This window comes from Mobula hypostoma, chromosome X2, assembly GCF_963921235.1.
Source record: "Mobula hypostoma chromosome X2, sMobHyp1.1, whole genome shotgun sequence".
NCBI lineage: Eukaryota > Metazoa > Chordata > Chondrichthyes > Myliobatiformes > Myliobatidae > Mobula > Mobula hypostoma.
This window is the reverse complement of record NC_086129.1, coordinates 26,377,718-26,390,592: the sequence shown is the minus strand read 5'-3', so window position 1 is coordinate 26,390,592 and position 12,875 is coordinate 26,377,718. Positions and strand designations below refer to the sequence as shown.

The window sequence follows — 12,875 nt, the reverse complement described above, 5'->3', positions numbered from 1 at the left end:
GAATACAATAATGAACTTTAAAATTAACATAATTGATTTTGTTTTTAAAGGAATAAATGGGATTGCTTCTTATTGGGAAGAAAAACACTCATTCACTTTCCATAATAATTCTGTACCAGGGTATCAATGCTTTCTGAGCAACAAGTTTGCAAAGACTCAGTTATGCAGGTGTCTGAAGGGTGTTATTTTTCATATTTTTTCAGGATTCCAACATAGCAGCATATTTAAACAAGTAGTACTGGTGTACATTTGTACTGCAGTGTGATTCTATGAATGCTTTCCTGATTTTTCATTGGAGATACTCGGTTGCTTCATTATTACTTTCCTTAATTAACTATCATATTAAAAGTCACTTGCCCATCAGTTCTTCATTGCTGAATGCAGTTTGCTCCCGGCCTTAGGCAGAGGCTTCAATAAGTTACAACTTCACCACCTCAACACATGTATTCAATATTGGATTCACCTTCCCCATTCCTCCCACCACTACCTTTACTGTATCTTGCTGTGGTTATGGAAGTGAACCATTACTAATTCAAAACCACCAGTTTTCATGACTATCTGGGCCAAAAGCTTCAGCAGAAACACACATTTTCAGAAACAATATTAAACAAATTTCTTCTCCAGTGCCCAAGCCAATGTTTAACCCACAACCAACATTAAATGCCTTTTATATACGACTCCTGCTGTGACTAATCAGGAAATCTTATCTTCCGTTACCAAGAGTTTCTTGTGGGACCACTGGACATTGTGGACTGCTGTCTGAACTTCTTTGAGTTATTTAGAGTTAAAAGCTGTCCTACAGCAGAGTAATAAACAATGATTGACCAACAATTTAGTGACAAATGAACACTTTCCCAATTGTGACTTTATTGAATTTGGTGTCAAGTTTGACAGGAAGATAGGTGAAGGTATTTGAAGTTTAACATTAAGTGACTTTAGACAAGGCACAGGTTTTTCCCCACCACAAATTAGCCAGAACTGCTGTTTTTGATCAATGGAAGACATTCCAGGAACTTCTTGGTACAACACCATTTTCATGCTCTCAAAGTGTTGCAGCTCTATTGGAAATAATAACCTTTGTAATGAAAAGTGAAATTCATCAAGGTTACAAAAATAAACGATTAAATCTCTGACCATTTAAAGGATTTTCAAGTACAGTCACACAAAGTGATGCAAAATTTAAGTGTTGCCTGTGGGAATTTGCACATTCTATGAAACTCCACTTGGGAGCTCCAATTTCCTTCGAAACTGAAAGAGGTGCATGGCTGCCTGATTAGATAACTACCCTCTGTGTAGGCGGATGGTAAGGGAATCAGAATGAAGTTGATTAAGATGGGGGGCAGAGAAATGGAACTGATGGGAATGTTGTGAGAGCTATCATAAATCAGTAGACTGAATAGCCTTCCATGCAATTGACAAGTGGTCAACAAGCTGCAGAACTTGACCTTCAATGGGAAAAGAGAAAAGTACGACAGGTGAAACATGATATAAACATAGGGAAATACTGCAACTTCATGCAATTTAATGAAAAAAACAAAGGAAAAAGTAATTAAAATGAAGACTGCAAAACCTCACAGACCTAATTTCCACCATGGGTCATTGAAATTGGATGACAAAAATCGAGCAAACTAGAGAGATGATCTTCCACAGCTCTCAATTCAATGCACTGGATTCAATAACACTGGACAACAAAAATTTTGCTTCCTGAATATTGTAGATGTATCTTATGTTTAATCAATGCATTTGACGTGGAGGACTTACAGAGACGCCTTAAAGAATGGTGCTGGAACTGAACTTCTGAATACTCCAAGCTATAATCGCGTTGCTACCGTGACGCCCATGGCCATGGGATTGGTTATGGCTTCTCCTCTACCTCTGCGTCCACTATTTGGTCATTGGCAGCTCTTCAATGAACTTCCATTCAACTCTGTGACATTGTGTAAAAGATATTCTGAGTGCACATTGTAATAAGTCTAATGTAGCCTTGTGTTTCTTTTTTCCAAGCATGAAATCTGAAAGATATTGCTTCAGTAGACAAAGTATCCACACACACAAATAATAGTCATAATGATCTTTAATATCTAATAATTTATAGCTTAATGCTGCATCAAGAGAATACAAGACATATCTCACCAAAACAGCCCAGAGTCGTTAGGAGTTTCCATTGAAAATAATGGAAAATCCCCAAAGTTCTTTAGTAGGGGCAGTGAGTGAGGACTATATTGTGAATCAAAAGACCTTGTCTTGATCACTTGGAACCAACATTCTCATCCATACTTACTTTTCAGTCACAAGCATTTGCTAGTCAGCAGTGATGCTATATTTTTTCCTTAAAGGATAAATCATTTCATAAAGTATTACAATATAATCGATAACAGCAGGGATAAATACCACATAATATTTCAGTTAAGAAAAAAAATGGAAAACAACATGTTCATGTTTCTGTTGCCATTCTGTGATTACTTTCAAAAATTCAAAGTTAGGTTTTAATACCACCACAAAATGTGGTTACTTGGACGGATCAGCCGCCTGCTGAGGAAATGTCTTCACACTTTGCCCTGATCCAGCCGTCATACTATTCATGTGCATCATTGGTCAGCTAAACAAGAGGAATGGCTGCCCGGTTTAAAATTAAAGCTTTACACTGCTTAATTACAGAAAAACAAAATCTGAAATAAAACTTTGGAAAAATCAGAACATAAAAATGTAAAAATACAATTTCTTTTTGTTTAAATTTACTTCTAGCCATATCTTCATCTTTATATGCTCAACAGTGTCTATACTAAGAATGGTACAGTTCAGCCTACCTGGTCAGTCAATGCTCAGAACAGTAGCTTGCTCTGGGTATTTTCTCCAGTGATTTGGGTTTTGTTTTGCTGACTGTTTCATTTGGTCTTCAATTATGTGGGAATTGTAATCCTACGTAAATTAGGGAGGGCTTAAAACGGATATATTTCAATGTTTGCTCAACACAACCTTAACGTTGCACCTGGACAAGTTTCCAAACAGTGTACACTCCGGCAACCCGACGGAACAAAGAAAGATGCAGTCTGTAATTGCAGATTTGGGAGTTTTAGCATCACTGGCTGATACAAAACTACGTACAGAACAGTCCAGCACTTTTTAGTGGGGTTGGAATGTTTCCTGGATGCCCAAGTTGTAGATACATGAAACTTCTCAGCAGCACTCCAAGATTAGGATGCAGATGTACGCTCAGTCAATGTCTTTCTTAGGGTCACAGGTTGAGTCAAAAGTTTACAGGATAGCTGATGAAGAGAGCAAAATTAAACATTTACTGGTTTCCAATGGAAGAAAAGTGGAGGGATCTTCTTGAAAGTCTAAATTGGAAGCTGCCCCAATAATCTTGTAGGTAAGGACATCATCTAGTATAATGCTAAACTTTATAGACAACAAAATTCCTGAGTTGTATTTTATTGGCCAATATCCTGGGCAAAAGCAGATATAATTGGTTTCAACGCCTGGGGAACGAGATGACAGGTGTTCATGATCATTATACAGTGACACCACGAGAGAGCAAGGACGCCATTAATGGTGGGGATTTTGGAAACACTTGCCATGTTGTCTCGTCATAATCAGTCAACATTCAATGTTTAGGTTCATAAGCCAAAATTATGCAATCTACTGGAAGGATACTTCTATCTGCAGAACCATACTCAAAGTAACAGTTGGCAGAGGACTCTCGGAAAGTAACTAGAAGAGAGATATGCTGCTTTGAGCAAAACTGTATCAAATCTTTTCATTAAACTGTTTCAGAAAGAAAGCTCATTTTAATTCAGATCCACATAATTGAACGACAGGTGTATTTCTTTCATGATTAACAAGTTGGGAATCATACTGTAATTAAAAGATCAGTCTGAATCTAAAACTTTGCATAGTTTCCAAGATCTATGTCCAAACATTGATCTCAACTGTACAACTTGTAATTATATGTCAGTTTCAATTCGATAACAAAATTCTGATCATAATTAGATCCTTCACAATAGCATATTTGAAGATATGGAAATTCATGTTCAGGGAAAGTGACATTCATTTCAAATCTTAAATACTGACCAATACAAAATTAAAAATTAAATAACCTAAGTGTCCATAAGACCGGTGACATTATTTCATGTTAGGTATTGAAATAATGCTAAGTTGTTTTTTTTTAAATTCACAAATACTTCAGGGTACAAATAGCAATCTACACTGTCTGTGCCCAAAACCACAGACAAGGGAGAGTTTTCAAAGTGCACCTCAAGTTTAATATTAATTTCCAATATTCAAAATACAATTTTGTTTTTGTTGGGACCAGGATTTACCCTTTGAATAGTCTTAATGGTGCCCACACAACCACAAAGATGAGGCTGCCTTGTAATGTTACTGGAAAACAACTTCCCCAAACTATATATTCTGAGTGAAAGTCAATTAGTTCCAATTGGATTGGATGAATGTTTTTGGGAGTATCGAGGGAAAAGTCAACAGCCCAAATTCTTCAAAATGCTTCATTCTGTTTTGAGGCAAAATTATCTAATCATCTTGAGACTGTGATTAATACCAAAATACTTTGTGTGGCACTAACGGATTACCTTTAGATTACAATTTAGAAATTAATTTACTGAAAAGTTTAGGAAGTAATCATTGTGACATGTCGACGCAGAAAACAATAATGTAACCTTTTCATAAAGAGAAGAGTAAAATAGTGAAGTTGGGCTGAGTTGCAATGATTGCTGTTTATGGAAATTACATTTTGCAACTTTGAGTGCCTTGCCCCTTTCTTTTACTGTACGAGCTACTTCAAATGTAGCACCCCAAGTAGTACCAGCAATATCACCAGAGAACTTCCAATCAGTTTTCAATCAAAGCAGCTCCAATTAGGTGTTCTGGAGGAGTTTGAGGATATGTGACGTTAACACATACCACATCTTTTAGTGGAGAGAAACACTAAGAGAAAAGTGCTCTCATGAAACTTGAAGCACCCCCCGCCCACCCATCCCCAATGACAGCTTTTATTGTATTTTAAAACAGTTCCATTTTACTACAATGTGGTACTGCTTGTAAAAAGCATCACATCGGGAAATTAAAGCCAGATTAATGAGAATAAAGAACAGATTTCATGTTGCATTTGTGTCGCACTAGCCGACAGATCATCCAGCAGGGGTTCTCAACCCGGAGTCCAAGGACCCTTCAGTTAATGGTAGGGGTCCATGACAAAAAAAAAAGTTTGGGAACCCCTGCCATAGAGGAATGAAATTAATAATTTGGACTCCTTACAGTGTATGGGAGCACAGGAATGATCTCTTGCTACTTTACATTCCATAATCCAGATTATAATTATTCATAGACACAAATTCTGCTGCCCTGCCAAAACATCAATGTTCTCACACTAAATTGCTGAAATAAAGCTTTCTGCTGTATTCTTCTGCCTCCTGTCAAAGGAATCAGTTCATGAAATGCAACTCAAGACAGGACAACATCTATATTATCTTGTCAGATAGCGTACAGGTCCAGACAGTAAGTAGCAGCTCACAAAAGGGGAGGAGGAAACAAGTTTGAAATATCCTGGCCTTGTCTGAGCAAGTTATTACACCAGATCCAATGGTATATCCTGTCAAACAAAGATCGGAGGATACCCAACAGCAAGAAATAGGACGCCTGATAGTTTATTCACTTCAATGCTCAAAGCTATGCCTCTGCTGTCTTCCATAATCATTGTAAAGTCACAGATAACGGAAGAAATCTGGGAACTTTCTCATCTACTTAGCTGTGTCTTTGAATCTATAGAAGCATAACCAGCGCTCAGTGATAATTAAACACAAGGGATTCTTCAGACGCTGGAAATCTGCATTTCCATTCATTTTCTGTGTGTTGCTCTGTGGCTTTCTAGCATCTGCAGGATTTCTTGTGTCTGTTGCTCAGTGAAATCTATTGTCAACTTAAAAGCTTCATTTCTTATTGGACTCAGAAATAAAGCTTTGCAATGTCTGTTTCACTAGTTGCCAGAAAGAAATAGAACTTTCATAACGATTTTTTTTTGAAAAATAGCATACATTTTTTCACTTTGTTTGGCACGGGCTGTCAATACCAAATGTACATCTGAAATTTTAAAAGACACTCTAGCATTATCTATTGAACAGCCATTGGGGATTTTACAGTGAAGTTTTAGATTCCCAACATTTTCAGATTAGGGAGAACATATTCAAAGTAAGATGACACTAGTTAACAAACTAGGATTAAGCTTCAATATATTCATAGCTTCATAGCTTATTCTTATTAAAATAGTTAGCTTAAAAGGACTGAAAAGCAACAGCAGCATTTTCTCTCACTTTGTCTCCAAGGTCTTAAAATATCCTCACAATGTCAAAAGCTCACCACAAAAGATGTTTCAAGTCATTCACGTTTCATTAGTAACTCAACAGATGTGGACACTACAACTTAAAGGGTGAAAAACAATGAAAAGGTGGAAATGGCCATTATTTCAAAAAACTTGGAATATTAACTCTAACAAAGGTTTCATTGGACCCATTTTGCATAGGAAAAACTTAGCCTGTAATTTGTACCAAGTCCTATTTAGAGAAATAAAGTGCCCCCATTTCACACAAATGTCACAGAGTTATACCTTAATTCATAGCACACTGCAATACTGAAGTCCTAACTTCCATCAGCTGACCTGTGCACTGACTGGTAGGAAAAATATATTCGAAATGCTCAAAACCCTGATAGCTTGTGCAAATCCACAAACTCGGTCAAAGACTGGATTGTTTGATGTAACTGACTGTGGAAGACCACTTTGGGGTGAAACTGACTGGTGCTAACAAGGCATTTTCCTTCTGACTGTATAGGGAGAGTACTAACTCAAACAAATAAGTTGGGGTTATATTCAGCTATTATTGAAGGTAGAAATCATTCATGGAATCTTTGCACTGAATCTCATTTAAAGGGTGCTGCTTGCACTCATTAGTTAAGTTGGTAAATCATACAAGTACCTGTCAAGGGTGGAGTAGACTACTGACTTTAAAATAGTTCCAGGTAGAAATTGTCAAGAAACAAACTGCTGGAGAATCTCATCAGGTCAATGCAAATAATCTGAGATCAACACACTGAGACCATAAAGTATATGAACTAGGATTCAACTCACGAAGAGTTCAAATGCACATTTGCAATCTACCACAGATCCAAACTTTCATATTTTTTTTTCCATCTGCTGCCACTGTATTTACCCCAACCTAGCCAAAATGTTCAGTGTGTGCCCAGATCAAACACACAATATTTTCCAGGCACTATGCACGTGAGTTTAAGTGCCAGGAAAATTGCAGCTGGACAGTTTGGAGCTTGGTCACGACCATAACAAAATCAGGTTCTTGGGATTGTGTTTCTGTTAACAATTGGGTCATATTTTATCAAAAGGAGGAAAATTAAATTAACACTTTGGCTGACTGAGGCTACTCCAGAGCAGCTTCTAAACAATGAAAAAGGAACCAGAGATTCCTTCTTCGCAAGTTCAATGCTAAGTTCAGTGGAAAAGGCATGCATGCAGATACATCCCATTTCAATTCCATCTTTCCCTTTCTCCGTGTTTGGATTTGCACCCAATTAAATTGGTTGCATGGCCTGTAACCCAGTGAAGTCATCACAAAAGTGACTGGTGGGTTTGACTACTGGGCAATGCTAAAACCACAGAATGCAAGTAAGGCAAACATCTCAACATACCACCACTTCAGTGTAACATTTAGATGCTCTCACGATCTGCATTCCTGACCTAAACTGGTTAGCCTGTAACTCAACTCAACTTAACTGTAACCAAGACATTAGACTTTTCAGCGTAGTTAAAGTACTGGGGCTCCAACAATCACTTTCAAGAGTTGAACTTTAAATCCACAGAGCAGACCAACTCCAAACTACATGTCTAGCATTTCAGCTACTGTCTTGCACTTCCATTCCAATTTGTTTTGAGCAAAGTGACTCAACTTCTTGTTTTTCTCTCTCAGCCGTAATAGTATTGAAACCCTTCAAGTACAGTAAATGTGGGAAGCTTTAAAATCAAAACCCTGACATTATTGCAGTTCTAAATGTGACCAGGCAGAAATCTTTGTACATCACAATTGATTATGTTGGCTCTGGTTGGAATTTACTTTGTGAACCGTAAAGAATACCCCATGGCTTTTTCCAAACACTCCTGCACGCAGCCTGAAGAGAGATACTCTTTTTCTACTTCTATAAATTTGATGTAAATAGATCTGGAGATGGCTCCTGCTCGGCAGTTTTCAGAGAGGAAGCTGTTGATTGAACATGTCTCCATGCCCAGCATCTTGACTGGTGGTTGAAAGTGTTGCAGTATGCACTGGCGAATGGTTTGCTCCTCTGCCACACCTAGATAACAGTAATGAATTTTTGACTTCATTTCACTGGCATCATTAACTTCATTTTCCAAAAGCGATGGTCCTGCAGTACTGCCACTCGAGTCCCGCTGCAGCGACACCCTTGGCAGCACTCGAATGCCGTAATCTCGCCGTGGGGAAAGATTCTCGTCCTCTGCCTCTTCACAACCAATGACATATAGTCCATTAGTATCCGGGATCCCGCCCGGAAGCAAATATTGTACGGTGTTGTCACTGGCTGCACGGGAAAGGGCAATGGGTATCCATTCAAAAGCAAAGTGTAGCTCAAGACAACGTGCCTCACTTTTTGTGATCTCAAATAGCTTGTAATAGACTTTCTTCCAGTTCATTTTTTGACGCTTAACAGCGATCACTTTGCCTTCTGGTTTATCTGGATTTAAATATTCCTTCAGTCTCTTTCCAACCGGCACCTGCGAGCTGATTTCTGCATAATGATATCGTATGTCCTCCACCCATCTCGTATTATAACCAATAGCGAAGATACCAAGTTTATTTGCAAAGTACGTACTGCCGAGATCGTCATAGCTTTGGAAATCCTGCCACCGTGGGTGGACTGAGTCCAATAGTGCCATGAGGGCTTGCAGAATCTCTGGTTTCCTTGAAAAGAGCAAACAGTAGAGAATCAGAAATCACTACAAACTGGACACAGGTAGTAACTCACAAACAGCAAAAGAGTGAGGAGGCAAGTCATTTGGTAGATTATCCCAATTAGACACATTCTATCATCCTTTAACTACAGTCCTGATTTTTTTTTCCTTTAAAATATACATTCAGTTTCTCCATTGAAAGACAGGAAGCATCCTGACAGGACAGTCCAAATCATGAAGATATGCAAATTTGCAAGTTATCATCTCACATTACTTGTTTTTTTCCCCCCAATTTATCTTAAATCTGTCTTCCACCCCAGCATTTAATGGAAAACGTTTATAATTTGTTATATTCAGAGAAGCTGACAAAATGCATTTAAAGATGTACCGCAGTCTGATTGAGGATACATTTCACAAACAATTCATGTACTGGCCTCTGCTGCCAAAGTGAAACTGTCACACGCCGGCAATCTCTTCTCAAAGCATACAGAATGGTTGAAGCATTAGTCTTCCAACAATGAAACTCCCCATTACTCAAGCAGTCATTGCAGTTCTTCCTCACTAGATGGAGTAGAGCATCGAGACGATGATGTTGACTCTTGGATTTGGCAGGACAGCTCAATCGGCAATTATGGCAATTATGGTCAACTATTAAACAAGGTTGTTCGTATCAGTCAATGAATGTAGCTCCTCAGAGCAGGGAGAAGTGGAGAGAATTAGATTGCTCTGAGAGTCTAGGGAGGAATGATGGAGGGTGTAAGAAAGTAAGATGCCTGTAGAAGCCATACATCTGTTCTCTGTCTGTACTGTATACCGTGTTGCGTGTTTATTGTTGTAACTAGTCACATGAGTAGGGACATGGTAAAAGCAAAGGGAATACTACCCTGCTCATTGCAGTTTGTAGTAGTTGGGGACCAGTGGATCTCATATCTTTTGCTGATCCCTCCATTGTGCTCAACCTACACTTGGGTATGCTTAAGTTTCATTGCTACAAGATTGTATGTTTGCCAGTTGCTACTAAAGGATCGAAAACGTATCCTTGACTTTTGGAACAATCATTATTGGAGTGAGGGCGCATCATGCAAATATAACTAACCCTTAGGGTTGCCAGCAGTGGCAATTGTTTTGGTTTGGATGCTACAATGCCAAGGTGGTCAAATTAAGATGATCAGACATGATGCCATCACCAGTTCTTCACTGATAATTCTTTCAAAAGCACAAGTTTTTTGTCTTTGTCAATAAGTCAGAATGTGATATGAAAACCCACTTTGTTTACATGAACTATCCACATTTTCATGTTTCCATTTTTGGACATCACATTTCGGATTCATACCCCAATGATATCCTTTAACCACACATAATCTGGGCTAAACATCTAGTTCAATGGAATTTGTGCAGTAACTAAGAAATATTTACAAACAGGATTGAGCAGCCTGGGAGTTTGGGATGGCTATCTAAAGTTTAAGCCATATATCACACCCTTGATACACCAAGTACACCAGATCGGACAAACAGTCAGCAGGAGGTACATTCACTGAACTTTCTGCCAACTAATTTAGGTGCAATATTTTCAACTTCATTTCATCGAAGTTGGTACTCCTGTTCATTGTACTACTTTAAATATTGAGCAATATCAGAACATTCCTTAAAGCTGTGGAGTTGGATTGTTTAAAAAATAAAAACTGCCAATCAACTGAAAATTAATTGGGAAATCAGAGTACAAAAATTATCCATCACTGTCAGTGCCTTCCCTTAATCAGCCTGAAAGTTGCTTGTTTGCAGAAGTGTACTTCAAAATTCTACTTAATGAACTATCAGATTAACACATCTCATGTTAAGCAAGGTCCTATTCACACTTCGGTCAGCAATGGGGAGTTATCAACCTTCAGTGTTCCAGGATTTGCCAACAGCACCACAGGGACCATCACCAGACTATGCCATTATGAATGTATTCACAACAGTAGTGTTTACTTTAACACATACAGTGCCTATAAAAATATTCACCCCCTAAAAGTTTTCGTTTTATTGTTTTACAACATTGAATCACAGTGGATTTTTTTTTTGACACTGATCAACAGAAGACTCTTTCATGTCAAAGTGAAAACAGATCTCTAAAAAGTGATCTGAATTAATTACAAATGTAAAAAAAATTGATTGCATGAGCATTAACTCCCCCTCCCCACCACCACCTTTAATATGACACACCAAATCATCACTGGTGCAGCCAATTGGTTTTAGAAGTCACATAATTAGTTAAATGGAGATCTGTTTTTGGAGAAGTGTGCAGTCAAGGCGTTTCAATTAATTGTGGTAAAAAATACATCTGTACAGGTGTCCCCCGCTTTTCGAATTTTCGCTTTATGAAACCTCACTGTTACGAAAGATCTACATTAGTACCCCGTTTTCGCTAACAGAAGGTGTTTTCACTGTTACAAAAAAAATCAGCGCACGATAAAAGGCAGAGCGCGCCCCGAGCAGCCGCTCTCCCCCGGATTCGGAACGGTATTGTTTTAACACATGCCTGCGAGCAGTCGTTTACAAGATGAGTTCTGAGGTATTGGAAAACCCTGAAAGAGCTCGTAAGGGTGTTAAACTTAGCATAAAACTAGACATAATTAAGCGTTTTGATCGTGGTGAACGAAGTAAGGACAACGCGAGTTTGGCTTGTGGAAAGGGACGAAGACGATGTTGAAGAGGTTTTGGCATCCCATGACCAAGAACTGATAGATGAAGAGCTGATGCAATTGGAAGAGGAAAGAATAACAATCGAAACCGAATGCAGTAGTGAAATGAACGTGAAGCAACTGCATGAGATTTTCGTTGCAATGATAAAGTACGACTTTAATTTTGAAAGGGTATGTAGGTTTAGGGGATATTTGCAAGATAGTTTGAGTCCTTACAAAGAATTGTATGATAGAAATATGCGCGAGGCTCAGCAGTCAAGCAAGCCTTCCACATCAGCCACAGCAGACGACGAACCTCGACCTTCGACATCGAGGTGGGCAGTCATAGAAGATGAGCCGCCTGCTCTAATAGAAACAAACGATGATGAGATGACACCCCAGTGTCACACCACCCCAACCCCCAGGCCACGGACAAATACTGATTTGCGGAAAATGCAGTGGTAGCCGGGAGGCACACAGCACACCTTTAAGAAAAAAGCCGAAATAAACATGCTAATTAACTAAGTGCCGCCCCACACGTAAATGTCGGCCCAGATCAGAGGTGATGCAATCGGAAATTGGCACTGATCTGGGCTGACAATTACGTGTCGGGCGGCACCTAAATAATTAGCATGTTTATTTTGGCTTTTTTCTTAAAGATGTGCTGTGTGTCTCCCGGCTACTGCTGGACCCCTGCATGCTTCGTGGCAATATATCGGGTCGCTGCCCGGAGGGTGGGGGCCACTGCACCATCCCAGCCTGCGACGACTCAGTCTAACACACCATCATCAGTGTGCTCGGCACTGTCCCGATTCCGGTAAGTGATACTACACTGTACATACATTATTTCTACAGGCTGTGTATTTTTACGTGTTATTTGGTATAATTTGGCAGATTCATAGCTTGAAGGTTACTGGAGAGCATTTGCGCCGTGTTTTTGCCAACAGCACTTGCGTGAGATTTTTGCTTCCGCGAACAGTGCAGTAATGATTGTGGAAAAGTATTTCTACTTTATATAGACTGTGTATTTATCATATTATTTCTGCTTTTACTACATGTTACTGTTATTTTAGGTTTTATCTGTTATTTGGCATGATTTGGTAGGTTATTTTTGGGTCTGCAAACACCCACAAAATTTTCCCATATAAATAAATGGTAATTGCTTCTTCGCTTTACGACATTTCGACTTACAAACCGTTTCACAGGAACGCTCTACCTGTATCTGCAAG

The 12,875-nt window shown here is 38.9% G+C and overlaps 2 protein-coding genes across 3 annotated transcripts in view; both read right to left on the bottom strand.

The window, feature by feature from the left end:
* The window catches only part of LOC134340801 (endothelial cell-selective adhesion molecule-like), a 186,842-nt gene that overhangs the window by 153,641 nt on the left and 20,326 nt on the right, over positions 1–12,875 (bottom strand). The window lies entirely within an intron of this gene.
* Positions 814–12,875, bottom strand: part of LOC134340800 (myb/SANT-like DNA-binding domain-containing protein 2) — a 54,631-nt gene continuing 42,569 nt past the window's right edge. For both annotated transcript variants that reach the window (XM_063038325.1, XM_063038326.1), the window contains exon 4: positions 814–8,993. In XM_063038325.1, the coding sequence (XP_062894395.1) occupies positions 8,126–8,993 (868 nt within the window). In that variant the 3' untranslated portion in view covers positions 814–8,125. The remainder of the gene's footprint in view (positions 8,994–12,875) is intronic.